At 52.9% G+C, this 24,489-nt stretch overlaps 15 protein-coding genes across 15 annotated transcripts; 7 read left to right on the top strand and 8 right to left on the bottom strand.

Annotated features, from left to right (window-relative positions):
* Nucleotides 1-741: 741 nt before the first annotated feature.
* MGL_2018 (uncharacterized protein) lies at nucleotides 742-999 on the top strand (the record flags this gene model as incomplete). Its single annotated transcript, XM_001730967.1, has 1 exon — nucleotides 742-999. One exon carries the CDS (start codon nucleotides 742-744, stop codon nucleotides 997-999), a length of 258 nt encoding a protein of 85 aa, XP_001731019.1.
* Nucleotides 1,000-1,649: 650 nt separating this feature from the next.
* Nucleotides 1,650-2,609, top strand: MGL_2019 (uncharacterized protein; the record flags this gene model as incomplete). The annotated part of the gene is made up of 1 exon (XM_001730968.1): nucleotides 1,650-2,609. One exon carries the CDS (start codon nucleotides 1,650-1,652, stop codon nucleotides 2,607-2,609), a length of 960 nt encoding a protein of 319 aa, XP_001731020.1.
* A 120-nt stretch (nucleotides 2,610-2,729) lies between these two features.
* Nucleotides 2,730-4,067, bottom strand: MGL_2020 (uncharacterized protein; the record flags this gene model as incomplete). Its single annotated transcript, XM_001730969.1, has 1 exon — nucleotides 2,730-4,067. The coding sequence occupies one exon, from the start codon at nucleotides 4,065-4,067 to the stop codon at nucleotides 2,730-2,732; it is 1,338 nt and encodes a 445-aa protein (XP_001731021.1).
* Nucleotides 4,068-4,609: 542 nt separating this feature from the next.
* On the bottom strand, nucleotides 4,610-5,433 carry MGL_2021 (uncharacterized protein; the record flags this gene model as incomplete). The annotated part of the gene is made up of 3 exons (XM_001730970.1): nucleotides 4,610-5,145; nucleotides 5,193-5,261; nucleotides 5,340-5,433. The coding sequence occupies 3 exons, from the start codon at nucleotides 5,431-5,433 to the stop codon at nucleotides 4,610-4,612; spliced, it is 699 nt and encodes a 232-aa protein (XP_001731022.1).
* A 409-nt stretch (nucleotides 5,434-5,842) lies between these two features.
* Nucleotides 5,843-6,173, bottom strand: MGL_2022 (uncharacterized protein; the record flags this gene model as incomplete). Its single annotated transcript, XM_001730971.1, has 3 exons — nucleotides 5,843-5,928; nucleotides 5,964-6,004; nucleotides 6,046-6,173. The coding sequence occupies 3 exons, from the start codon at nucleotides 6,171-6,173 to the stop codon at nucleotides 5,843-5,845; spliced, it is 255 nt and encodes an 84-aa protein (XP_001731023.1).
* A 592-nt stretch (nucleotides 6,174-6,765) lies between these two features.
* Nucleotides 6,766-7,734, bottom strand: MGL_2023 (uncharacterized protein; the record flags this gene model as incomplete). Its single annotated transcript, XM_001730972.1, has 1 exon — nucleotides 6,766-7,734. One exon carries the CDS (start codon nucleotides 7,732-7,734, stop codon nucleotides 6,766-6,768), a length of 969 nt encoding a protein of 322 aa, XP_001731024.1.
* Nucleotides 7,735-8,612: 878 nt separating this feature from the next.
* Nucleotides 8,613-9,374, top strand: MGL_2024 (uncharacterized protein; the record flags this gene model as incomplete). The annotated part of the gene is made up of 1 exon (XM_001730973.1): nucleotides 8,613-9,374. The coding sequence occupies one exon, from the start codon at nucleotides 8,613-8,615 to the stop codon at nucleotides 9,372-9,374; it is 762 nt and encodes a 253-aa protein (XP_001731025.1).
* Nucleotides 9,375-9,665: 291 nt separating this feature from the next.
* On the top strand, nucleotides 9,666-10,316 carry MGL_2025 (uncharacterized protein; the record flags this gene model as incomplete). The annotated part of the gene is made up of 1 exon (XM_001730974.1): nucleotides 9,666-10,316. The coding sequence occupies one exon, from the start codon at nucleotides 9,666-9,668 to the stop codon at nucleotides 10,314-10,316; it is 651 nt and encodes a 216-aa protein (XP_001731026.1).
* Nucleotides 10,317-10,395: 79 nt separating this feature from the next.
* On the bottom strand, nucleotides 10,396-11,784 carry MGL_2026 (uncharacterized protein; the record flags this gene model as incomplete). The annotated part of the gene is made up of 1 exon (XM_001730975.1): nucleotides 10,396-11,784. One exon carries the CDS (start codon nucleotides 11,782-11,784, stop codon nucleotides 10,396-10,398), a length of 1,389 nt encoding a protein of 462 aa, XP_001731027.1.
* A 360-nt stretch (nucleotides 11,785-12,144) lies between these two features.
* Nucleotides 12,145-13,770, top strand: MGL_2027 (uncharacterized protein; the record flags this gene model as incomplete). Its single annotated transcript, XM_001730976.1, has 1 exon — nucleotides 12,145-13,770. One exon carries the CDS (start codon nucleotides 12,145-12,147, stop codon nucleotides 13,768-13,770), a length of 1,626 nt encoding a protein of 541 aa, XP_001731028.1.
* Nucleotides 13,771-13,899: 129 nt separating this feature from the next.
* On the top strand, nucleotides 13,900-16,200 carry MGL_2028 (uncharacterized protein; the record flags this gene model as incomplete). Its single annotated transcript, XM_001730977.1, has 1 exon — nucleotides 13,900-16,200. One exon carries the CDS (start codon nucleotides 13,900-13,902, stop codon nucleotides 16,198-16,200), a length of 2,301 nt encoding a protein of 766 aa, XP_001731029.1.
* Nucleotides 16,201-16,859: 659 nt separating this feature from the next.
* On the bottom strand, nucleotides 16,860-18,917 carry MGL_2029 (uncharacterized protein; the record flags this gene model as incomplete). Its single annotated transcript, XM_001730978.1, has 6 exons — nucleotides 16,860-16,883; nucleotides 16,925-17,041; nucleotides 17,119-17,335; nucleotides 17,401-17,503; nucleotides 17,564-18,590; nucleotides 18,849-18,917. The coding sequence occupies 6 exons, from the start codon at nucleotides 18,915-18,917 to the stop codon at nucleotides 16,860-16,862; spliced, it is 1,557 nt and encodes a 518-aa protein (XP_001731030.1).
* A 418-nt stretch (nucleotides 18,918-19,335) lies between these two features.
* MGL_2030 (uncharacterized protein) lies at nucleotides 19,336-20,298 on the top strand (the record flags this gene model as incomplete). The annotated part of the gene is made up of 1 exon (XM_001730979.1): nucleotides 19,336-20,298. The coding sequence occupies one exon, from the start codon at nucleotides 19,336-19,338 to the stop codon at nucleotides 20,296-20,298; it is 963 nt and encodes a 320-aa protein (XP_001731031.1).
* A 356-nt stretch (nucleotides 20,299-20,654) lies between these two features.
* MGL_2031 (uncharacterized protein) lies at nucleotides 20,655-22,166 on the bottom strand (the record flags this gene model as incomplete). Its single annotated transcript, XM_001730980.1, has 1 exon — nucleotides 20,655-22,166. One exon carries the CDS (start codon nucleotides 22,164-22,166, stop codon nucleotides 20,655-20,657), a length of 1,512 nt encoding a protein of 503 aa, XP_001731032.1.
* Nucleotides 22,167-22,706: 540 nt separating this feature from the next.
* On the bottom strand, nucleotides 22,707-24,170 carry MGL_2032 (uncharacterized protein; the record flags this gene model as incomplete). Its single annotated transcript, XM_001730981.1, has 1 exon — nucleotides 22,707-24,170. The coding sequence occupies one exon, from the start codon at nucleotides 24,168-24,170 to the stop codon at nucleotides 22,707-22,709; it is 1,464 nt and encodes a 487-aa protein (XP_001731033.1).
* Nucleotides 24,171-24,489: the final 319 nt, after the last annotated feature.

The following is a 24,489-nucleotide window of genomic DNA, read 5'->3' on the forward strand; positions in this document are numbered from 1 at the left end:
ACTCAAACACGGGAAAGAACGGGGCGTGCTCCTCAAGATGCGGTGTGTTCCCTGTCTTTTCTCCTTTTTTCGAATGAACAACCGGTCCAAATAACCCACAGGCACGCGTTCTTCTTCACAGAGTCGTTACCTAGAGTGAGAAAGATAACTTGCGCAGTTGCACTGTGGTTATCTACGAAATTTGCACGTCTCGTTTCCGGCGCGGTCCGGTCCTACTGTGATTTATGCGCCCTTGCCCTCATCTCATCTTTCGCTAAGCGAATCAGATCTTTCCTTTTACAAAAGTGACTCAGATTCTCCCTGCAAGCAGGCTTGGCTTAGATAACAAACATCCTTATCTATAAAGTTCAATTTAGTCAGATCACGTGGATAGATCCCGATGCCCAACAGCAAACCACGCCACGCGGCACACATGTACCACAATAAGCGCGCGTTTGAAGCATGCATGTGCGGCACGATATTTTGACAGTCGCAAGACGAACACTTATTTCCTACCCATCCTCTAGGGACGACCGACTGCGGCGGCCTCGGCCCACGTTGCAGGTGGGGCGGCCGCGGTCTCGCTTCACCTGCATGTGTGGGGATGGGACATCCACATGCAAGTACAATGGAGCTCATGTCAAAGTCCCCACGAATTAGTCAGACCAGCGTGCAATCAGGTGGTGGCAACGTACATTTGCACTCGTGTGTCAGTAAGAGGATATTACGCTGTCACTAGTGCGTGCTGGAGCGATCTGTAGCATGTCAAGCAGTCTGGCAGATGAACTAGCTGCGGATCTTTTAGAAGATCAGACTCAGGGCGGAAACATTGAGAAAGATGAGTCAGTCTCTTCTATGTTTCATATTAGCGACGCGTCGATGCGCGATGCAAGTGGTGCCCATGCACACGGCGCAAGTCAGCCTCCAGATGAGCTCAATCAGGCACAGCTAGACGCTTGGGACGTCGGTCAAAGTTCCATATCCGATGTATCGTCTATTTCGAAATTGTATGGGAAGTAAAAGTCTTTCCGAGTTACTACAGGTGAGTAAGTTTGTGTTCTTTTTTTTTTTGTTTTCGTCTCGCTAACAGATGTGCCTCAGTTGATAGACAAACAAACGCATCAGCGGCAACAACAACAACAACCCGAAAAATCATACGGCGGTCTTGAAAGATCAGAAGACTACTACTTAATTGTGCGAGCCAACAACACGGCCGTGGAAATCGATAATGAATTACTCCTTCTTCACAAGGTACGTTTGTTTGCGTTAGACAAAAGTGATGATGACTTACATATCTCTGCCGATTAGTTTATTCGCGAGCGTTATGCACCTCGTTTTCCTGAGCTCGAAACACTTGTGTTAAACCCCTGGGAATTCATTCGTGCTGTTCGCGCACTTGGAAATGGCCGCGAGCTCGTGTGCAAGGGCCTTGAAGGCACGATGCCTCAGGGCACGATTGTGGTCATTAATATGACAGCATCCACGACATCCGGTCAACCGCTTTCAGCTGACGAGTGGCAGCGTGTTCAAGATGCATGTGATATGGCTGAAAATTTGGAACAAGTTCGAGAGAAGGTACGTCATACATTCATATCTATGGTATATTTTTCGAACCAGTGTACTTATACACACTCTCGTGTGTACAGATTCTTTCCTATGTTGAATCCCACATGACCCTTCTAGCGCCCAATTTGTCGGCCCTCGTTGGCACTCGAGTTGCGACCAAGCTAATTGGCGTAACGGGAGGCCTGTCGTCTTTCTCCAAAATCCCATCGTGCAATATCCACTTGCTAGGCGCGTCAAAAACAGGCACGTCTGGCCTTTCTTCCATTCATGGTGGCTCAACCCGATTCTCGGGGTACTTGGCCCAATGCAGTCTCGTTGCCCAGACGCCAGAAGAGTATCGGATGCAAGCACTACGTATGGTTAGTGCAAAAGCCTCATTGGCAGCGCGCATGGACTTGAATAGCAGCTCAGCACATACAGCAACCGGTCAGTACGGCGCATCTTTGTCGGAGGAAATTTCACGCAAAATCGAGAAGCTCATGGAGCCGCCGCCTGCGAAGCTCATCAAAGCACTACCTGTACCGAGTGAAGGAGGACGGAAGCAGCGACGAGGTGGGCGTCGCGCCCGCAAATTCCGCGAAATGCATGGTCTAACGGAGATGCGGAAGATGCAGAACCGTGTGGAGTTTGGCAAGGAAGAAGAAGAAGCAGGCGCGTTTGATGAGACAATGGGGCTAGGTATGATCCATACAAAGGCGAGTGGGAAGGTGCGCGCAACGATGGCGAATGCATCGTCAAAGGCTCGGATGTCCAAGGCAAATAAAGAGCGACTGGCTACACTCAATCGTCCAACACTGTCCTTGCAGAATTCTGCACCGTCACTGTCATCTACATCCGGCACGGCCTCGTCGTTGTCATTTACGCCAGTCCAAGGTATTGAACTCGTCGATCCATCTCGACAAAAGAAGGCGGAGGAAGCAAACTCGAAATGGTTCCGAGAGGGCCAGTTTTCCCTCCTGCCAGATGCGGGGAAATCCACCACAACCACGACCATCCCCCAAAAGCGTGGTGCATCTGGTATGCCACCACCTCCGCCACCACCTGGTCGTCCCTCCCGGGCATGAACTATCTCGACACACTACCCTTAACCGCTTCCCCTTTTTTTTTAATGATTCGATGACCGCGAACCAAACGTATGTTACTTTCCAAAAATAAAGCATGTAACCAATTATATGCATCTTCTTCTACATTTCATGCGGGGGCAAAGGGCGATGCACCATAGCCTCACGGCCTGGTCCAACGCCGATCCACTCAATATGGACGCCCAAGAAATTCTCAATAAACTCAATGTACTCGCGGCAAGTGTCTGGCAACTGCTCATACGACGTGCAATTGCTAATGGGTCCGCGCCAGCCCTTGAACGTTTTGTACTGGACATCGACCTTGGCAAGAATGTTCAAGTCCGCTGGGAAGCTCGACAGCTCCTTGTCGCCAAGCATGTAAGTAGTGGCGACCTTGATTTCTGGCAAATTGTCGAGTACATCAAGCTTCGTCAGGTTCAGGCATGTGTATCCATTGATTAGGCACGAATACCGCATCATAACCAGGTCCAGCCAACCGCATCGACGACGACGACCCGTGGTTGTGCCGTACTCGGCTCCCACCTCCTGCAAATGCGTCATGATTTCGTCGTTCAGCTCGGTTGGGAATGGACCTGCGCCCACGCGCGACGTGTACGCCTTCATTACACCAATCACGCCACCAATGCACTGCGGAGGGATGCCCAAACCCGTGCAAACACCACCGATGCCTGTCGAAGAGGACGTGACGAAGGGATACGTGCCGTAGTCTAAGTCCAACATCAGAGCATTAGCCCCTTCGACAAGTACACGTCGGTTCGAAGAGAGCATCGAGTGGATGAACGTCACACCATCTACAACGAATGGACGCAGACGCTCAGCGAACGCACGGTACCTGGCAATTTCGCCCTCTGTGTCATACTCGAAGTTGCCGTATCGTTTGAATCGGCCTTCCACGAGCTTACGGAACTTGGCCGCAAAGGTGTCGAAGTCATACAAATGATGGACACGTAGACCCGAGCGTGAAGCCTTCGATGAATAGGCAGGACCAATACCTTTCTTTGTCGTACCGATGCTGCTTCCGCCTAGCTCGACTTCCTTGAGGCCATCAACGACCTGGTGAAAGTCGAAGACAAGATGCGTGCGATCCGATACAAACAAACGGTTATCACATTTGAGGCCCTTTTTTTCAATCGTGTCAAGTTCGCTGAAGAACGACGGGACATGCATGACCACGCCGCTCCCAATGAATCCAATGCACTTCGGGTTCACAAGACCAGAAGGGAGCAGGTGAAAGTCAAACTTTGTCTTCACGTTGTCAGGTCCAGAATTTGCGACAATCGTATGCCCAGCATTGTTTCCTCCAGCGCACCTCGCACAGATGTCCATTTCTCCCGCGAGCATATCGGTCAGTTTCCCCTTGCCTTCATCACCCCATTGCGAGCCAAGGACCACAGTCACTCGGCCTCGGGCAGATTGATTCGGTTTCGGCATTGATGCCATCGTGATTCCTCAAACACCAACACGGTGTTGGACGAACGGTTGCAGATCCTCAGGTCCACAAGAAGTGTTGTTGCAGAAAGTGGGAACTGCGGCTTGTTTCCGACTTGGTTCATGTTCGGTCATGAATGCCCCGCGAAAACTGATTCGCTGGCTGACTCACCCGCGCTCCGCGCTTCCCACAATGAACATGCATCAGTCTGGTGAACGATGACTAATCATGCAACAGCTTGGCAACTGCCGACAACTCATCAGAAATGCGCTAAATCGTATTCAGCCGACTCATCCCCCGACATCAGCACCAATGAAAGGAAACGATACCGCTGTATGACTGTCGATGCTGCGCGCTTATGTCCTGTGACCAAAATACTTTCGCAACGTGCGCGCTAAAACAATACGCAGCCACTGTAGGAAGCTTAATGGGACCCGCGTACCACATGACCGTTTTGCAATCAATAGAATCATGGACGCGCGCACAACGTGGATCATGTTTATACTATAGAAGTGTATACGATGTACTCGTTGCCGTAAAAAGCACTCAAACGCTATGCAGTCCAAAGCTTGGCCACCATCTCCGTAATGCCAACGTCGTCTGTGTAGGTAAAGTGCGTCGAAAAGTAACAAACGCGTTGGTTAGTATTTAGCACAGATAGAATCACACGAGCAGAGCTTGTCCACCTCGGATCAAACCATGCGCAAACGTACTTGTGTTGAATTCTGAACGCAGTTAGATACCAAACAGAGGAAACGAAACTCAAAGAAAACATACCATAGAGACCAGCAGCAGCAGCAAGAGTGCCAGCACGCAATATCCACTTGCACATAGGACCCATCTTAGGGTACTTGCGCTTGTCAATGTAGTCAACAATGACCTGGCCGAAGCCCATGTGAGTGTGCAACAAAAGTGTGGCACTCAAAGCGCCGTCCAACACACCACATGCACCATGCTTCACAGTCGCAACCGCGAACATGGGCACAAGTGCTGTGGCAACAAGACGTTCAAAAGCCCAGTGGTATGAACCATGCTTAGCATCAGGCTTGGGGTATTCAGCCGGGTCATTTACTGTGCCCTTAATGTACGCTGTTGAAGAGTTAGAATCATGGAAACAAGAACCATGCTGTACATACAGCCACCCGGGTAGGTCATGGGACGACCAAATGAGCATGGCTTGCTAGCATCCACTGCCAACGGACGAGCTGCAGTTACGTTAGTACCACTTCTTTTATCCACTCTTTTTTGCTTCTTTTCCTAGAGCAAAATTGCGCTATACATACCCACATGAAATCCGCGCGATCCCTGCAGCATCAAACGAGTGGCACCCACGCTTGGTAGAGTCTTTGTCAGTCCGACTTGCGAAAGCATCGTCATGTTGCCTCAAGTAGTCGTGACTGGATGGAGGTGTGCGAATGAAGTGGGGAGTTTTTCTGAAGTTCGAGCGGGTCGGCGGCCTTGGGATTTCAATACAATAGGATATTATTGGCTGATCTAGAAAGTAAAGCCTACAAGGTCGTACAAAAAATGTAAGAACCACCGGGAAGTTCCGGCTATGAAACAATTTGATGTCGTAGTAAACAGGCTGAGCCAAGTACACACAGGCCGCTTCTGCCTCCTGCCAAAGTGGCCGGCGCGTGTCACTTGGGAGGGGAAATAAACAAGCACTGCAGTATAGTGTGCATTTTTATTACATGTCTTCTACAAAGTTGAATGCACGACAACGATTCTAGCGTGCATATTCCCTGTAGTGTTGGGTGCGGACTTTAGAGTAGGTTCAGACAATTTAATCGACATCTTCATCTGGTTTTGCTAGGGGCTTGTCACGGAATAGATGATTGCAGTAGCAGCAAACATAGAAAAAGATCATTTCTGTTGTCAGTGAAATATGGTACATCGACACGCACTGTTGTATGTTCGCTTGCTTTGATCCTGGAACATAACAGATCTGCACGCATTAGTCGTAGTCTAAGGGGGAAAAAAACTTACTCGGAATTTCCACAACTAGGACAACTCAAATCCTGCGTGCGACGCAGGGTCGGATCAGTCATGAGCTCATCAATAATTCCCGGTTGTTCCTGTGATGTAAGTGCACACGCAAGGCGTGATGTGCACATACTTTAGATATGAGCTTCAAGTCATTCCGAAATACCAGAGGATTGGACGCCTCAGTACGATATGGGCAATTGCGACAGGCATACATGAGCACATGGTTCGTCTGGTCAGCCTGAGCACGTTCATTGTTAGCAACTTTGGAACACTAGCGAAAATCGCGAACGCAGTTACACGTGCACATATGGTACAAAGACATACTTCTGGGTACAATAGGTTGTTGCTTCGAGTAAGTCAGTGATACAGGACACTTGTCGATAAGCCGCGTACCATTCAGCACAAAAATGCAAAGACGCCATTCCTTTCGACGGAATGCAACAGCTGCAAGACGCAAAACGTGGGTTCTTTCTACCGCGCTTGTGGTTCGTATGTGCCTATAAAAGCACACGTCACAAAGATACAAACTGACTCGACTTTCGGCGTCGTCTGCGCGGATACTCTGTGTATATAGTCGTCTCTGCCGTGCAATACTCCACTCTGCAGGAGGGTAGCTTCTTAAGGCAGACCATCGCGTCGAAGGAATGGCCGATAGGATGGATCACGTGAACCAAATTCATCGCCTACATGGCATCTACGCACAACCCATATTTATCATGGCTAATAGTAGTGGATTTCGTTGCGCTCACGGCCGCGGAGGAATTTAGGCTCCGTGCCCTCAACATAAACATGCTTGTACAAATCCTCCTCAGGAGGCGGTGGCGAGTTCTTGGCCTCCTCCAATTCTTTGTCGACGAATTCCTTCGCAGCTTTGTCAACCTTCTTTAGTTCAGACTCCTCCATCACACCCCATTCGATGATGTGTGTCTTCAGACCCTGGATTGGGTCAGACGAGCTGCGCATCTTTTGAATCTCATCACGCGTACGGTAAGTTGTGCCTGGGTCAGAGAGCGAGTGGCCACCGTAGCGGTACGTGACGAGTTCCATCAACAATGGACCATTACCAGAAACAGTGTATTCACGAGCAAACTCCGTGCCACGCTTCACGGCAAGCACATCCATAGCGTTCACCTGGATACCAGGGATAACGTCGCCACGCGTGTAGAACTGTGTGTTCATGGAGCTGCGCTCTGCGCTCGTACCCATACCGTACTTGTTGTTTTCGCAGATAAACACGTTGGGCAGTTTCCACAGTTTGGCCATGTTGAATGATTCAAATACCTGGCCCTGGTTCGATGCACCATCACCATACAGAGTGAATGTGGCGTGGTTCGTCTTCAGGTACTTTTGTGCAAAAGCGAGACCTGTTCCCAAGGGGACTTGTGCTCCCACAATACCATTGCCACCGTAGAAGTTGGGTGTGTAAACGTGCATTGATCCGCCCTTGCCCCTTGAAAGACCGCCTTCGCGTCCGAAAAGCTCGGCCAGCATGCCGCTGACAGAACCGCCGCGCTGGACCACAAATGTGTGACAGCGATACGCCGTAATCAAACTGTCATCTGGTTTGATAGCTGTCTCCATGCCAACGGAGACAGCTTCTTGCCCAATGGACAAATGACAGAATCCACGCACAAGCTTGTTCTTATACGCCTGGTCAGAGGCCACTTCCATTCGGCGCATCTTGACCATTTCGCTGTACATGTGAATGAGTTCATCCTTCGTGACAGTTAGCTCATTGCTGGGTTTATCGATCTTGAAATTCGCAAAGGAATCTTCGCTGAGGATCAATGTGAATGGCTCTGAGCCCGATTCGGGGACCGACCCCTTCACCTTTGTGCTATCAGCCACAAGATGGACACCACGAGATCCCAACAAAGCTGGAACGGCTGTGGCACGCGAGGCAGACTGCCATAAGTTATTCCCGATTCTCTCATACGTACACAACGTAATGGCGAAGCAAATCGAGTCCGAATACCGCTTTGAAGAAGCCTACTCATCGTCGTTTGGAACAAACGAAATCCGATCGCACGAATCCTTTGAGCTAGGGTACAAATCCAGGGGGGGCGGGCAAGCTCGAGACACGCAAGCCTCGGGGACGATAAATCCCAGGTCGTTTTGAGAGGTCGCCTCCACACATTCTCACCACAATCTACGGCTGCCTACATTAAGCAAAAGCCCGACCTGCCCTCGCTGACGAGAAAGTGACTGGATCTGACCGGCCATAAGATTAGCCTGATCATTTTTGGGGAATCTATGGCGAAAAGAAAACCGTTGGCAAACTCGTTGTACTTACCAGTTTTTTCTAACTTGCGCGGACTTCAGTCCTTGTTGCGAAAATAATCAGAATGGGCCGCTCTCGCGCGCAACGCACTGGCCGCTCGGGCTCATGCGAATTGACCTCAGTCCATAGGAGGTGGCAAGGCCCAAAAAAAAATTGAAATTGACCCTTGGAACCGATTTGTCATGCACAAAAACCAAACACTTTTGACCAACGTGCACTGCACGAATATTTATTCAACCATCTCGGTCACTTTAATCCACTTTCGCTGGCAACGGCAAAATCCTCCATGAGCAGCGACTCACTGCCTCGCACTATGGCGTCCTTGCCTGATGATCATTGGCGTCCAACCTATGAAGATATTCATATTATGATTCGGGACATTTCGGTAAAAATACGAGAAGAGTTTCAACCGGATCTTATCGTCGCAATTGGTGGTGGCGGATTTTTTCCCGCGCGAGTATTGCGCACGTTTCTAAAGAAACGCGATGCACAGAACCCTAACAAGATGCGCAATTTACCGATTCAAGCTATTGGTTTAAGCCTGTATGAAGAGGTAGAAGGTGTGTCAGGCGAGATGATTGGCAAAGAAGTGATTCGTACGCAATGGCTCGACAAGGGGGACGTAGTGGGTAACAGCACGACCCAAAATGATGCAGGAGGACTGCTCGGAAAAAATGTCCTCATTGTGGATGAGGTGGATGATTCGCGCACGACGCTTCACTATGCATACCATGAGCTTTTGAAAGATGTGCGGAAAGCGATTCAGTCCTACACACCTGAGGAACGGGCTAAGATTCCTCCCACGCGCTTTGCCATTTTTGTCGTTCATAACAAGTTGGGACCAAAGAGAGCTGAACTTCCTATGATTAAGGAGCCAAAGGATGAAGTGATCGAGGACGGCGTCAGCACTGGCGTGTACTATTACGCAGCAGAGATGATGCCCCCCGTTTGGATCAACTTTCCTTGGGAAGAAACAGATATCCTGGAACATAACCGACTGTCAGAACTGGCCAAGCATCTTGGTGTTGGACAGCCGCCGAAATCATAGCTATAATCTTGTTTCAGGGATGCAGAAACTAGCATATCGTCACCCAAAATGAGACCTTCTTTTACGTATGGATGCATTATGCCTGGTGCCGCAAGCTGGCCAGAGAGGAGGAACCTAGGACAAATTCCAAAAATTAATTGTGCATTTGCCCAGTGCGGGGTAAGACATATATATATATGTATCGAGGTGGAATCCAGTTGGCTATTTGATTTACTTGGCAACGAAGAGAGGTGTTGGATTCGATCTTGTTACATTGCACAAGAGGAAACTTGTGCATCACTGACGCTCGAAATGGGATTGTCCGCGAGTCCCTTTAGCTTTCAAGACCAGTTGGCATTCTATGGTGCTTATCACATCAACAGGGTGAATGTCGCTATTCACATGGTGTGTGTACCATTAATCTGGATCACATGGTTGGCTATGGTGCTGTACTTTGATCCATCTTTGACTGGACTGGCATATAAGCTACCGTTATCCATGGCGGAACCTTTGTTGAATGTATGCCATTCGCTGAAGGATGCGGTTCCGACATGGATTTACCCGCACATGAATGTTGCCTCTAGCATTGCTGCAGCATACTTGATCTATTACTTTATCTTGGATGTTATGTCAGCACTTCTCATTACACCGCTATGGGTCTCATACTACTTAGTCGCCTGGTATGTTGCACAGCAATCAGAGACATCGATTATGCCTGTGTTTGGTGTCTTCATGTTTAGTTGGGTGGCGCAGTTTTATGGGCACGGCATACATGAGGGACGTGCGCCTGCCCTGCTGGACAATCTGCTTGGTGCCGTTGTATTAGCGCCACTGTTTGTATTTGTCGAAACCCTGTTTATGGTGGGCTATCGGCCGGAGCTACAGCGTTGGCTCAAGAATGAAACGGCTCGACTACTTGTCCAGTTCCGTTCCACACACCCAGTCAAATCAAAGGCACAGTAACGATACGCATGAATACTTCAGCGCTTTTGTATCAAAAACCTTTTTTTCCTCGTATTCTATCTTCTGCCTATAATATGTACTACGAATGAAATTGTATCACATTTTTCCACACACGTAGAGTGCTATTTGTATCAACACGCCGCAAAATGAACCCACCACTGCTCGCGAGACCACGACGAAGCGGGACAAGTGTCCAAGGAACTTCTAGAGTAGTATGTTCGAGCAGCTCTAACGAAGCTGTGTGACGGTTCGGACCGAGTACAAGTATATCATGCCATGCATCGTCGATCTCTAATGCGATATCCAAACGGGTGCGTAGTAATGCGAGGTCCAACACCCAAATATGCAGATGCATCGTCACATGACATGGTTCATCAACAAGCCATGCATCATGGCGATCGAGAAACAGTTCCGGATACATTCCTTGTACAGCACAAGGAAGATACGTAGTGCGCTGTATTGTCCCGATTCGCAAGCGGCCCATCTCACCACCAGGCACACGCCAGGCAATACGGATATGGCCCAATGGCACGGTACATGCGACGCGAGTATGTTCTGCGCTCTGGAGTTTCTCGCGAAAGTGCAGAGGGGACATGGTCTCCCGCGGCGACAAGGTAAAGACAAAATTCCGAACATCTTTAGGCATCAGAGGCATATGATCAAGCTTCGGCGCAGATGCGCTCCATGACTGATCGGGGTCGATGGACAGCATGTCGAGACGCAAAGGACGTGACGATGTATTGTGAACAGAGACAAGAACGAGGGTTTGTTCGCGAATACTCCGGTCATGGTAAAAAGACAGTGTATCGTTTGTGTGAACTTCAGACCGCATGAGAAAAGGTGGTGGATGAACTTTGAACCGGTATTGCTTGGAGAAAGAGTGAGGATAAATGCCTTGACTTGTATGTCTGTCGCTCCATATGCGGCATACGAGAGCATGCATGGCCAGCTTATCAATAGAGTGCCGAGCGAGGGCTGTCATCTGTGCACCGGGAGCTAAGGATGGGAGAGAGACATCGTTAAGACTGTGCGAGGATGGTGGGAAGGAATCGGTTTTGTCCGTGTGCATTTCGACTTTGATGCGCATCCCCTGGATGGGCATCATTGATGTATTTGACACGCATATGACTGCTTGGAATGTTTCACCGACGGAAACAGAGCCAAATGATGCTGGTAGTAAAAGCTGGTCCGTGTAAGAGACATCGCGAGCAGTGATCGGGGCATTCGTAAAGATTTCATCACTTCCACGCGCATACGTGGACTTGATCACATCCCAGATATGTGGATCAAGGTATTCCACACATTCTTGTCTATGTGGTGTGTTGTTGTGGTCGGACGGTTCATCTACAACGCCACTTTCCATGCACGTCTCGAACATGGGCACAACACGCGAGGCTAGCGATGGCGTTGCTATGCGCATGACCTTGACGGAAAGAGGCGGCGTGTACGGCTCATCGGGAGGATTCATGAACGATCAGGTCTCGAAACCTGGACTGCCTTGATCGGCCTGCTTGTGGGGCAAGCACGTTGAAACCGAAAGGACACAATGGGACGAGGAACTGTGCTAGCGACGCGATCCATGGTTGGGCACTTCCTCCACTTGAAGGTGACACAACACATGCATTTGAATGAGGGGTGCCTGCCTGTCTGGGCTTTTTATGTGGGCCACATATGGGAAGTAGGACTTTCGCGACACTGACCAACGCGTCCGCCGGCTTGCAACAAAGTGGATGTGGAGAACGCCATGAGCATGCCACTCGACTGCAGCGCTGTCAGCAACGGAGATGTCGTTGGGGACGTGGACAAGGTTGAATTGACGCCTTCTTGGATGTTGAAGTCATCAGCCACTCTGTCACTCGAGCTTGTGGCCGCCCGGCACGACGAGAACGTCGAGAAGGATGCGATGCGACTTATGGAAGATCTTGCATGCAATGCTGAACGAATCCCAGCGCGTGACATGGTCATTTCCCTTGCAAAATATGTGCCAGCCCTGAATCTTGACATTCAGCTTGATGCCCTGGATACAGCACAATGGCAAGACCCATGGTGTCGACCGGTGCTTACACGCCGCGCCGAGGACTTGCTTGAGGCAACCGACGTGACGTATGACGATGTGACATGTATTCTCACAGAGTATATCCGCCCGATTTTCCAGCAGCAGCATCGGGACAAGCACTCATATGGCCAGCGGGCAGCTTCTCATCTGAGGGAATGGAAGGATGATACAGACATGCCAGCATGGACTCGTACTGAGCCGAATAGTCACGGCCATATTCCTATTGGGTGTCATAATGTACTAGCCTGGCTCATATCCCAGCTAAACAGGCTGACTTCTTCTTCGTCTTCTTCACATGCGCCATTGCCTGGTCTTACCTCTGCGGCGAAAGAACCGCTCCGCACCAGTCGTGAATGGGACCAGGTGTGGCCGCTCGTTCTGCCTCCCGTGATCACTTGGCTCGATACGCCCAATCCGCGTGAAAAGATTCTAGGTGCATGCATAGCGCAGCGTCTGATACGCTTTGCGCCACCAGCGCTCCTCGTCCGCACAGGCATTGATCGCTTGCTTCGTGAATCGGTATCGCGGATGCTCTCGTTCATGACCGACGCACACCGGGGACCCTTGGTGTTATGTACGGCTATGCAAGGACGCCTTGCTTTGATTTCTCGCTTGCCTATGGATCATCAATTCGATGCACAGGCTAGCCTGTTCTCTGATGCTGTTTTGACGGCCTTGTCATATTGTGCGCCTGCATCTTCATCGACGCAGGCACTTCTTCCAGTTGACAGTACACGAACGGCTACGTTGAGTAGTCCAAGATTGCAACAAGCCCTGGCTTACACTGCGTGCACATGCGCACAGAGCTTGCTTTGTCGGATGGGTGAGCCATCACTTCGATTCTGGAATGCATGGATGGACTGGGCCTGTGCATGGCTCGAGCATGCACTGGGTGCCGTACATGCGCCGTTTCCTGTCCCTTCAGCGTATGCCTGTCCTGCACGACCCATGAGCGACATGGTCGATGAAATCATTGAGCATGGCCACCTCAAAAGCGACTCGCATGGACCACGATCCGCAGTGAGCGACTGGGTCGATGCTGGGCGCGTGCTCTTACATAGCCTGCACGCTTGTGTGCAGGCCACACAGACTTTGGTTGAGTACGCGACGGACGCCACCGTCGTGGATACCCCCCTGCCGACGCATGCGCCAGGACTTCGCGTGTGGATGCCGCGTCTAATGGCGGCCGCATGCAAATGTTCTATACGTTTACAGGACCTTGACATCCAGGAACCGCCAGTCGTACATACACGGGCCAGCACACTACTTGCATCTCTACAAACGCTGTGTTACACCATACTTCGCACAGATGACAGTTTCTACACGGTACGTATGTGCCTTGCACGTGAGGACGATCTTCTATATGAACGTGCGCCACCGAGCTTGTACACATACTGACCAAGGAATGGAATGGTGTAGGTAGCCGCGACGCTGCAATCGTATGCGCCAAACCACCTTGCCTGGCTCACGTTGCCGGTAGTCGTAGCTGAGCAAGGCACGTGACATGACACATCCACTTTTTCTACCATGACTCGTGGTGGCCAGGCTAGAGGCGGAGGAGCCCGTGGCGGGCATCGTGGCGGCGGCAATCGCGGGAGTAGCGGACATCGGCGCGGTGGTCATGGTATGCCGGGTCATACACGCGGTGGACGCGCCTCGGGCCAGTCCGCTGCGCCCGCGGCATCTACAAGCAAGACAGAGAACCATAGTGCGGTGAACCATGAAGCAGGTACGGCTGACGAGGCACAGCCAGCGCTGCAAGCGAAAGATGCAGGGACCGCGGCCGATGATGGCGCAGACACTGCTGAAGCAGGCCACGACGAAGAGGACGAGCGCGATATCTGCTTCATCTGTGCCGAATATGTTCAATTGTACAGCCTGCCGCCCTGTGACCACCGCGTGTGCCACATTTGTGCCATGAGACTCCGAGCCTTGTGGAAGAAACGTGAGTGCACGTTTTGCAAAGGCGATGCTACGCGCGTAATCTTTACGCCCAATGACACGAAGAGCTACGGCGCTTACACGCCTGACGAGCTGCCGTTCGTGGACGAAAAGCTGTCCGTCTACTTTGAGAATCGGCAGGACTATGAAGACACGCTCTCGCTCCTGCGCTTCAACTGCCCCAACACAAAATGCGAGGCGATGTGCTCAGGCTGGTCAGATCTAAAGGGCCACGTGAAACGGGAGCACTCGCGTCTTCTGTGTGAGCTGTGTATCAGACACAAGAAGATCTTCTCTCATGAGCATTCTCTTTTCACGGCAGCGTCATTGCAGGCGCATTTGTCCAGCGAGCACCGCTACTGTGAGTTCTGTCATCAACACTTTTACAGCGATGACGAGCTCTGGGTCCACATGCGTGATCGGCACGAGCAGTGCCACATCTGCAAGGCACGCAGCGAGGAAGAGCGCTGGAACTACTATCGCGACTACGACATGCTGGAGCAGCATTTCCGCAAGGAGCATTACTTGTGCCTAGCGCGCGACTGTCTCGAGACCAAGTTTGTTGTGTTTGAGAATCAGATGGAGCTGCAAGTGCATCAGGTCGAAGCGCATGGGCACACACTATCGAATCGAGAACGTCGTGATGCTTTGCGTGTCGATACTAGGTTCATGTATGACGATGGCGGCGCAGGTGGTGGAAGTAGCAGCTCTGGACGGCGTCCTGCGCGCGGCAAGAAACCGGCCAACGCGACTCAAGCAAGTGTGAATATCAACGCCAACACGCCCTCGACATCCACACAGCGTCGCGCACAGTTCGGGCGCTCACTTACGACAGCGAGTGGGGGTGGTCAAGATGGGTCGAACGAGCCTAGCGAGGACGACCGGTACTGGAGCACCGTGCTAACGGTGCTAAACGACTCAAAAATCAAGCTGACGTCTTGCAAAGCGGCCCTACGAGCCTATAGTTTGTCGGAAACAAATGTCCACGATCTGCTCAAGACACTCACGAACCTTACTGGTGACAGTGCCCATTCAATGGATATCGGTACAACTGACCTGGTCGTTCAGAGCATGTGTGAAATGCTCAAGCATACGGAGAAACGCTCAGAACTCCTAGCAGCCTGGACAGCCATCAAGGAGGAACACGCTCCGTTTCCAAGTCTACCGGCATCGCAAGGCCCACACTCCGTCCGCTCACTCAAAAGTGCTGCTTCCGGCAACGCACGCGTGTGGAACAGCGTGGCTCGTGCAGCTTCGTCTGCTCCCTCTGCCTCGGCTTCATCGTCGCACCGTATGCCTGCACGCACGCCGGACCATTTCCCCACTTTGAGCAGTGCGAATGCTTCACGCGTGCCTGGCTCTGCTGCTCACACACGTGGCGTTCAGCGGCGCGTCAACACAGCCGCGGGATCAACTCCATGGAGTGGCAGTGGCAATGCTGGCAGCAGCGGCAGTGGCACTCGTAACAGCTCTGTGATGTCACCGGTTGCATTTCCTCCGCTTGGTAGTGGTCCTGTCCAGCGCACGCCACAGAGCGTGCATGTATCGAGTATGAGCAAGTCGAAAACGCCCGCACTTCCTGCGAATCATTTCCCCAGCTTGCCGACATCGACCGCGCATGCCGAGCGACAGGCCCAGAAACGCGAATTGTTCAGTCAGCCGCGAGTAAATCCGCTCGTGCCACAGGCACCGCCGACTCGTTGGGGTTCGGGTCCCTCTTTGTCATCGTCACCGGCCGGACAAGAAGCATTCCCCGCTCTCGGTGACGTTCGTGCTTCCTTGCCGGACTCGAATGATGCGCTCGCCAGTTCCAGTGCCGGGAGCGGAAAGCAGCGGCGGCGTAAAGGTGTATTGCTGTCATCCGTGGGATCCATGCATCGCATGTAAGTACTGGAAAGTCGGTCGCCCAGTCTCTCTCTTTCTCTCTTTCTCTCTTTCTCCCTTTCTCTCTCTCTCTCTCTCTCTCTCTCTCTCTCTCTCTCTCTCTCTCTCTCTCTCTATCTCCTTTCCTGCCGCAAACCCTCCCACAAGTCCCTACTCAACTCTCGTAGGTTTACTTCGACGATGGATGCGCTTCTGGACCATGTGTTTCTGTGGTATGAGCCGGCCTCTCCTCGCCCTCAAGTATGGCGGGTGCACCTGCTTGTGTAACGAGATCAGAAAATTGACCCCATAGTGCAGTGATAGACTCAAAGCCCTTGCCAACAGAAACATGTTCTTCCAACTTTCGGTTCACAGCATTCGTTGACGCAATGATCGTCTCGATATTCTGACGTGAGACTTTGTTTTTCACGTACATTTGTCATATCTGAGATCAAGCGCTCACGCTCACGCAAGTAGAATGAGCGCGGCTCGGCATCTACGGATGAAGTCGCCATACTACGCGTCGAGAGCTTGGCAAGCGAAGCTCACGAGCGTACGCGCGTCAGCCAATGTTGCCGACAACACACGCGCTGGAACATGTGTGTGGATGTATCACGTGATTTCGGTGCGCCACAGAAACTGAATGAACTGACGATGGTTCGGTGAGGAGAGGGAGCGTGGAGCTATGGATGAGTGGGGGCAAAAAGCTGCGAGATGTCAACGGCAGACGTGAGCGAGAATGACGTACCTTGTTCCGGAACTCGTCTGGCTTGTCATTCGCACGAATCCGGCCAGGAGCAGCGACGTCAGCATGGGCGATGGGTATGTGAGCCGAGGAGCCGCTGCGCTTTTGCATTGTAATGAGCTAGAGAAAGCATGAGTCGACGAGTCGCGGAAGTAAAGAAACAAGAGGAGAAAGGGTATGAACAGAAGAATACGTACACGACGACTCCATCTGCCAAAGTTCTGAACGCTGTGAGCCACAAGGTCAAAGTGATCATGCTGTGGAATAGCCGTTTCGGCATGGTCCTCATTCATCGTGGGCAGCCAAAAAACGAGGCGACCGCCGGGTAAAAGCAAAGCACTTGCGTAGGCCAAGAGATCAGTGATAAGTTCAGATAGATGGTACGGTTTCGTGGGCGGCACATAGTCGGGAAGTCTGCAAGGCAGGTTAGCAAGTAAGCGAGTGAGAAGTCGCGCGCAAGATACATGTGGTATACATACATATGAGAAGGTGTTCCATCTGGCATGATAAAAGGTTCGTCTCGCTGTAGCTCGATATTGCGTTTTCCAAGCCTTTTCGCGCCAGCACGAACACCATACGGGGCTGAAAAAAATATAGCGGGGGAGTTGGTGTCAGAAGCAGTGCACAAACATCAATACATACGATCCGTCACGATGGCATCGAAAATGCCCACATCACCGCGGAATGGTGTGCGCCACGGCGCACGGGTCATGTCGAAGACAGCCGTATCGATTAGGCGGCCCTGAATGCCATACTGTTTAGCACTTTGTACGATACCCGAATCCTTCTGAGATGGATTCTTGCCACGAAGCATGCGGCCATCAATATCACTGCCAAAAGAAAAGGCACCGAAGATCGAGCATGCGTACAACATAGAGCCTGTTCCGGCGAAGGGATCGTATACAAACTTGCCAGGGCCAGCAAGAGCCATATTGGCCATGATCACACTCATTTCACTCTCCATGCTCGTGTTGCCAATGTACCGCCTCTTTTTTAGATTTAGCACATCAATCAGATCGCGCGCAGGCATCGCGCCTGACCTATCCTTGATTTTTCGCCCGAGAAAAAGCTGTAGGAGCCGTGGATCAGAGTCGCCCAGCTCAGCAGGTGCATCCTGCGCTTCAGCCTCTGGACCTTCAGCGGGCACGTCGTCGCTCGGCCGCCTGTATTCTTCCAGCACGCCCCACGTCAAGTCGGCACCGCGCATGCGAACGGGACCCTCTAATCCCATGTAGGCAAACGACTCGATCAGCGAAAGGCGCCGTTTTTCAGGCAACGCGGCATGGAAGCCCTGCATGAGCGCTTTCCATGAATACTCGCTAGACTGCCAGGGGACGTACATACGGGCCTCTTGATTACGCAAATGCAGTTCGCCATATGTATCAGCACAAGCCCACAGCTCCCATATGGCGCGAATGCAAGAACATCTGTGAAGAAGGGCCTTTGCGGCTTCATCAGACGGCAATTTGCACAAGTGGAAGGGCCGCGATACGTCATCCGTCACGCCCACGGGATCACGGCGAGAGGGTGTGCGGAGAAGCTCGTAGTCCATCCCCAGGTATGCGGCACTGGCCTCGATCTCGGGCAAACGGAAATCCGTGTGCGAGTGCGCACAGTGCAGGACGTATACGCGACCATCAAGCATGCTGAACGACCGCGCGTTGGATGCCTGAATGTTAGCGAGGACGCAACGTCGACATATACTTGTCTCCACCTCCGTGCCTGAAGAAATTTAGGGTCATTTTTGTGTTGGTCGCAGGCTAGGCGCAGGCGCCTGTCCCTCCACCCAACATATATGCTTCGACCAAGTCGGCGGGGACTGTCCTTGTGAGGCGCGACGCGCGTCCCACACTGTCAGACGCTCATTCTCATGCATGTGTGTGCGTGGGCGGCCAAAGCAGTACGATGGAGACTGGGCAGAACATACATGATGGGCTGTCGACGTATCAGTGCTGCCGCGTCTGAGTTGATACGCATGCAAGATATGATGGAGCATATGTCGATGGCTACGCGGCAAAAGGACAAGTGCTCGATTTTGATCGAGTACGCGGACCTCGAGCCTCTCTTGCGTCTGTATGTACGAGCTTGCTGCCGTGCATATTTGGTAACACAGCAGTCTGTATCTTGAACATACGCGGTTTCAGCTTTCATCCCACACTTTGAAGAAGTATCGTGCCCATGCACGTCCTAATCCAGCGACCCGTCCTGCTCAAAAGAGGAGCGTTCCGTCCAGCCTGCATGGTCTCTTTTCTTGTTTAGCGCAGGGGCACATTCGCGGGCACCATGCATGCCAGCTTGTGGATGATTTCATCGTGCAGAATCGCATCGACGAGCAACATGCCATCGATGTCCAGCATGCTCGTCCATGCACAGTGCTGGATGTACTGTACCGATGCCTGGACCGACATTTGCGGATGGGGCTGTCTACACAGTCGCTTCGGCGTTTTCTGTCGTCCAAGGAACCAACACACTACTCGCCAGCGGCGTTGTTTCTCAGCGAGCTGTACGAGACAGGATGCATCACACGCATGAACATGCCGGTGGCCCTGGCTCGGTCCTGGGACGCGGCAACGTGCCCACCTACTTCCTCGGCCTGGTATGCAAGCAGGAAATTGGATGGCGTGCGGTGTGTGGCTGTGATTGGATGTGCACCGCCAAGTCGTATACAGAGCGTGCACTTGCTCTCGCGCACAGGACGCAACTTTGGCTCGTTGCGCACACTTCAAGATGCCTTTGCCAAGGTCCTTGAAGCATGTCCACACATGGCGCAAATACGGCTGGAGCCTGAATCGAAACCGATGACCTGGGTGTTGGACGGTGAGCTTTGTGTCATTGATGAAACACAGTCTCCATTTCGCGAGAGTTTCGTGCGAGCCATGTCCCAGCTGCAGCAGCATCCGAGCTCGACGGACGAGTGCGTTGCGACGGATCTGGTGTACTTTCCGTTCGATATGCTCACACTGGACGAATTTACTATGGGAGCCAAGGAGATACGACGCTATTCTGCGCGTCTAGCCCATTTGCAACGTGTAGTATCGTGGGTTCATGCACGCCATCCGCGCGCGCCCATTCGAGCGTTGCCTCAGGTGCGTATCGATGCTCAAGACACACTGGACAGAATGCTCCGCGATGCCGCGCATTGGGAAGGCATCATGCTCAGAGAGGACATGCCATACGAGGGCCGACGCACACACTCCATGCGAAAGATCCGTCCGAAGCATGAGGGAGAATACCTTGTGCGGAATATCGAGATTCGGACCATGCGGCTCGCTTTGGATGGCACGTACGCTGATCGGCACGCCTTGGCCAGTATGTACATGCAGAAGCAGGGGAAGGGGGCGCCTTGCTGCGACGAGACGAGGGCGAGACTGACATGAACCAGCTGTTACGATCATGCATCGCGGCCGGCCCTTGACGGTGGGATCTGGGTTCAGCGCGCATGAGCGAGTGTATTTTGCTGCGCATCCGCACGACATCCTTGGACATGTGGTGACGGTGACATGTATGTACACAAAGGCCTTGGGTATATTTACACACAGATTATGATGAAGCACCGCAGCTGGACGACTCACGCGGACCCAGTCTACGATTTCCCGTCGTCAAGTATGTGTATGGCCAAGACGGACGTCCGTGGTAACAAAGACGACGAGAGGCACATGTATGAAATCAAAAGCAAGGAATCCTGCCGCGCGTCAGCGCAGCCCAACGAGCGAGCGACGTGTCTGCGCGGCACTTAGCCGAGATCGCCACTCATCCACGCGAATACTAGAAATCCGCACGCATAGGGCGAGAGCAATCGGTTGATGATCCACTGGCAGCGCATTGGCGAGCGCCTCACAGATGCGGTCGGCACATATGGCACGGCAGCTGACGTTGGATGAGCATGTCGAACAGGTGGTGCTGTGCCCCAGGGCCGGGGCGCTGACGGCTTGCATAGTTCAGGATACAAGAATGGGCGTACCATGTACGTATGCAAGAACAAACGCACTGGCGAAGACACCTGGCCCTCGGGCGCTGTCATGCGTGCGAAGCGCATGAGGCGTGATAGGGTTGAGCTCTGGAGAAACTTGCGTCGTGGCATCCGCTTGGCATTCACATGAACAGGACGCGCGGGAGCCGAGAACCGCAACGCGACGGCGGGGCATCGTCGGCGCAGCGTGCGGAGTGGTCGCTCGGCTTGAACGAAGCTGATGCGAGGCACATGCATTCGCACACGGACTGACCGCACATTGAGCGAGGATGCCTCGGAGCGGTAGTGCGTGTAGTGCGACGAAGTGCGATGGTGTCGCGAGGACGAGCCACGAGAGGCAAGGCGCCGCGACTGTGGCACGTACAGACGGTTCCACAGCACCATGCGCACGTATTCGACGGGTCGACTCACTATGCTGTAGAGCCATGCGCCAAGAGCACCACCCAGCACGAGTGTGAGCACTGCGGTTGTACGTCCAAAGACGGTGCGACTTGCACCGAAGCTCTGGTCCAACTGCTGCTGCTCGGCATTCTGCAGGCGCGGCGACGATCGCCGACGCACGACATGCACCCACTTGTCGACTTGGAGTGAGGCATGGTATGCACAGCGCCGAGCCCATTCGAAGGTGACAAAGAAGGCCGAGAAGCCCAACGCATCACGAATGAGCGAGAGGATCAAGCTCATGCCGTGCTTTCGACGTGCCAGCATGCGTACATGCTTCGGGAGGTACTGGAACAGGGCGGACGATGCGGTGGACTGAGACGTCGAGGATGTCGACGTTGGAGCAGATCCAGGTCCTTTTGTTGGCAACAGCCGCTCAAGTCGGCGAATCGCTAGGTTGTACCAGCGTTCCGGCAGAAACGGTAGCACAGCCGCCTCCATGATGGTCTGCCAGGTCCGAAACGGCGCACGCACAAGCGACAGGGACGTAGTACGATGCCCTGTATCGTGGATAAGGAGCGGCTGCACAACGAGACGGATGTTGTCCAGGGGTGCGGATATCACGCACTGAGCAGCGCCTGCCGCGGCGCCAGCGATCGCTACAATCACCGTGGGCGTAAACGGATGCGCTGCAGTGTCGGCCGTGCCGTCCGTGAAGTTGGTCGTCAGCACATGCTCGGTCATAGTGTACGTCTGAAACAATGTAAATCCAATAGCCAAGTTGGCCAGCATAGGCGGCACGACCAGGGAGAGAAGCAGGGCTGGGCGCTCGTGCCGGAGTAGTCGGCCCAGGTACGGCACGCCCAGCTTGTTGCCCTGTCTCCGAGCCATCATCTCAAGGAGCGAAAACGTCGAAAAATGCATGGGACGAAACAGTCTGACAGGCCGCTGGAATAGGAATGCCAATGTGCTCACACACATACGTGCGAACGCACTTGCCATGGAGTCGACGCGACTAGGCATTTCATACTCTTCATGCTCGTCATCCTCCGACAGCATCGAATTGTCGCCAATCGACAGCGCGAAAATGCGCGCTACCGCGTCTGCATTTTGCTGACTCGCACTCTGTCCTTGCTTGCCGGCGTCGTCGCTGGCCCTGCCCAGGCTTGAGAGCCAGGCCAGCATCGTGTTGTGTGCGAGTCGTCAGGAGCGACCGAACACCTGCGTCTCGTGCCACGTGCTACCCTCCATCACGCTCTGGTGCCACGCCAACCACTGGCATTAGCCGCTTCGTTCCTTGCGCCGATGCCCTGCTTACACGGCAAGGTTGCGCGGTAGCTGCACAGCCGATCTGAGTCGCACCGATCAACGAGCGGACATGATCCATGCCAAACTATCTCTCTCTCTTTCTCGTTCTCTTCGTCTACTAGATCCCTATCGCCAGCTTGTCGACACGAGCATGGCCAACGTCTGTAATGCATAATACTTGACATTGTCGTCCGCATGCTCAACAAGGTTCATGATGGCCAGCTTCGCTCCAAGCGCATCAACACGGCGACGACCTCCTTCCATATGCTGCACAAACTTGCCCATGTCAGAACACGCAGCTGCAAGTGTGGTCGAGTCGGACGACTCGGACGTCAGCAACGACACAAGCTGCTTCAGATCCGTATTGTTCTGCTCTGTGAGCTTCTCTGCATTTTCCTTCCAAAAGTCTTCGAGCGAGTGCGCCGGATTATCAAAGCTCATATGCCCGCTATACAGTTCCGACTTGTACTGCTCGTACGAGCTCATCTGCTCGAGACGTTGTGAAAGGACGCGCTGCACATACGCGAGATCCTCCTGCAGTTCGCCATCTGGATACCGGCGCTCCTGCAGCGTGTCACATAGTGGCAAGACCTTTGCGCCCAGCAGCCGCATGGCATTCTCTTCTTCCGATGCGTCGAGCATATTTCGCCAAATAGAGACAACGAGGCGCACCACCTTGTTTTTCAGCGCCTTCTGGGCAACATGCACCAGGACAGAAGCGACGCCAAAATGCAGTTCAAGGCCCTGCGCCGCTTCTTCGAGGAACGTCAGCTCCCACAGTGCAAAGAGTGCGAGGTAGTGCAGCTGCGGCACACCTGTGTTGCCACTAGCGCGCGACGATGCGGTGTTGGACGCCATCGACATGCGCAGCACACCCACGAGCTGCGCAATGAGCGTGTCCGAGGCGCGTTGAGACATGTTGGCCTCCGTGTCCCTATGCCAGATCATCTCACGCACATGCGCTGAACGCATCAGTTCGCCGACCATGCACAGCAAGATGGGTGCCACATTGCCATTGGCGCCATCATCAGCTAACTCTGTCGCCGTCGCATTCGCAAGTGTCCGTTTGATGTGCTTCACGAGCTTCTCGACAACGTCCGCCGGCGGAGCGTCGTAGGAAGACGCCTGCTGCGTCTGCTTGCATATACACAGGGTGAGGAACTGGGCTGCTTTGAGAGAGACAAATACATCATTGACTTCTAGCGCATGAACAAGCGCCGCATATGGCTCAGCTTCGACGAACCATTCCACATGCTTAGGCGCTGCCTGCATGAGATCATCCACCAGCAGCAGGACTGACTGAATCGTGTCGGGGCGACTGAGCTTGCCAAGCAGCTGGATATAGAGTCGCGCGTACTCAGGGCCCTTTTGCACGACTGCTTCCATTTGACCCTGCTGCCCTGCCCGCTCTGCGGCCCGAAGCATTGGCAGTTCATTGGCTTTGACTAGATCCGCCCGTTGAAAACCTTCCCAGGGCGTCTGACGCGCACGGAGCCTCGTGCTTACATCGCGCAGCCACTCATTCTCTATCGGAAGCAGCTGCGAGGTCGAGAACGCTACTGCGTCCTCACCGCCGGCCTTTGGTGACATCAATCGTAGGAGGCGGCGAACTATTTCCGCACCACGCACGTTTCGTGCTCTTGTATTTTTTTGGTGTGCGTGTGTGTGTGTGAGTCGAAGCGCCGATCTGAGCGGGGGGAACGGCTGCGTGAACGACCGACGACGGTGCGTGCGATGGAGCCCGTGCCACTTCGCATCACGTGGAGCCACGTGGATCTATGGCGAAGGAATATCCATCGCCATCGCTCGCTTGAAACAGATGAATTTCTCTGCACGCGCAAGTGGTTGTCGAGGCGAAAGAAGACCCACACCCCTTTCACCCACCCTCCCAAAGAAAAGGAAACAGTCA

This window comes from Malassezia globosa, assembly GCF_000181695.2.
Source record: "Malassezia globosa CBS 7966 chromosome Unknown mgl_sf_4.1, whole genome shotgun sequence".
NCBI classification, from domain to species: Eukaryota; Fungi; Basidiomycota; class Malasseziomycetes; order Malasseziales; family Malasseziaceae; genus Malassezia; species Malassezia globosa.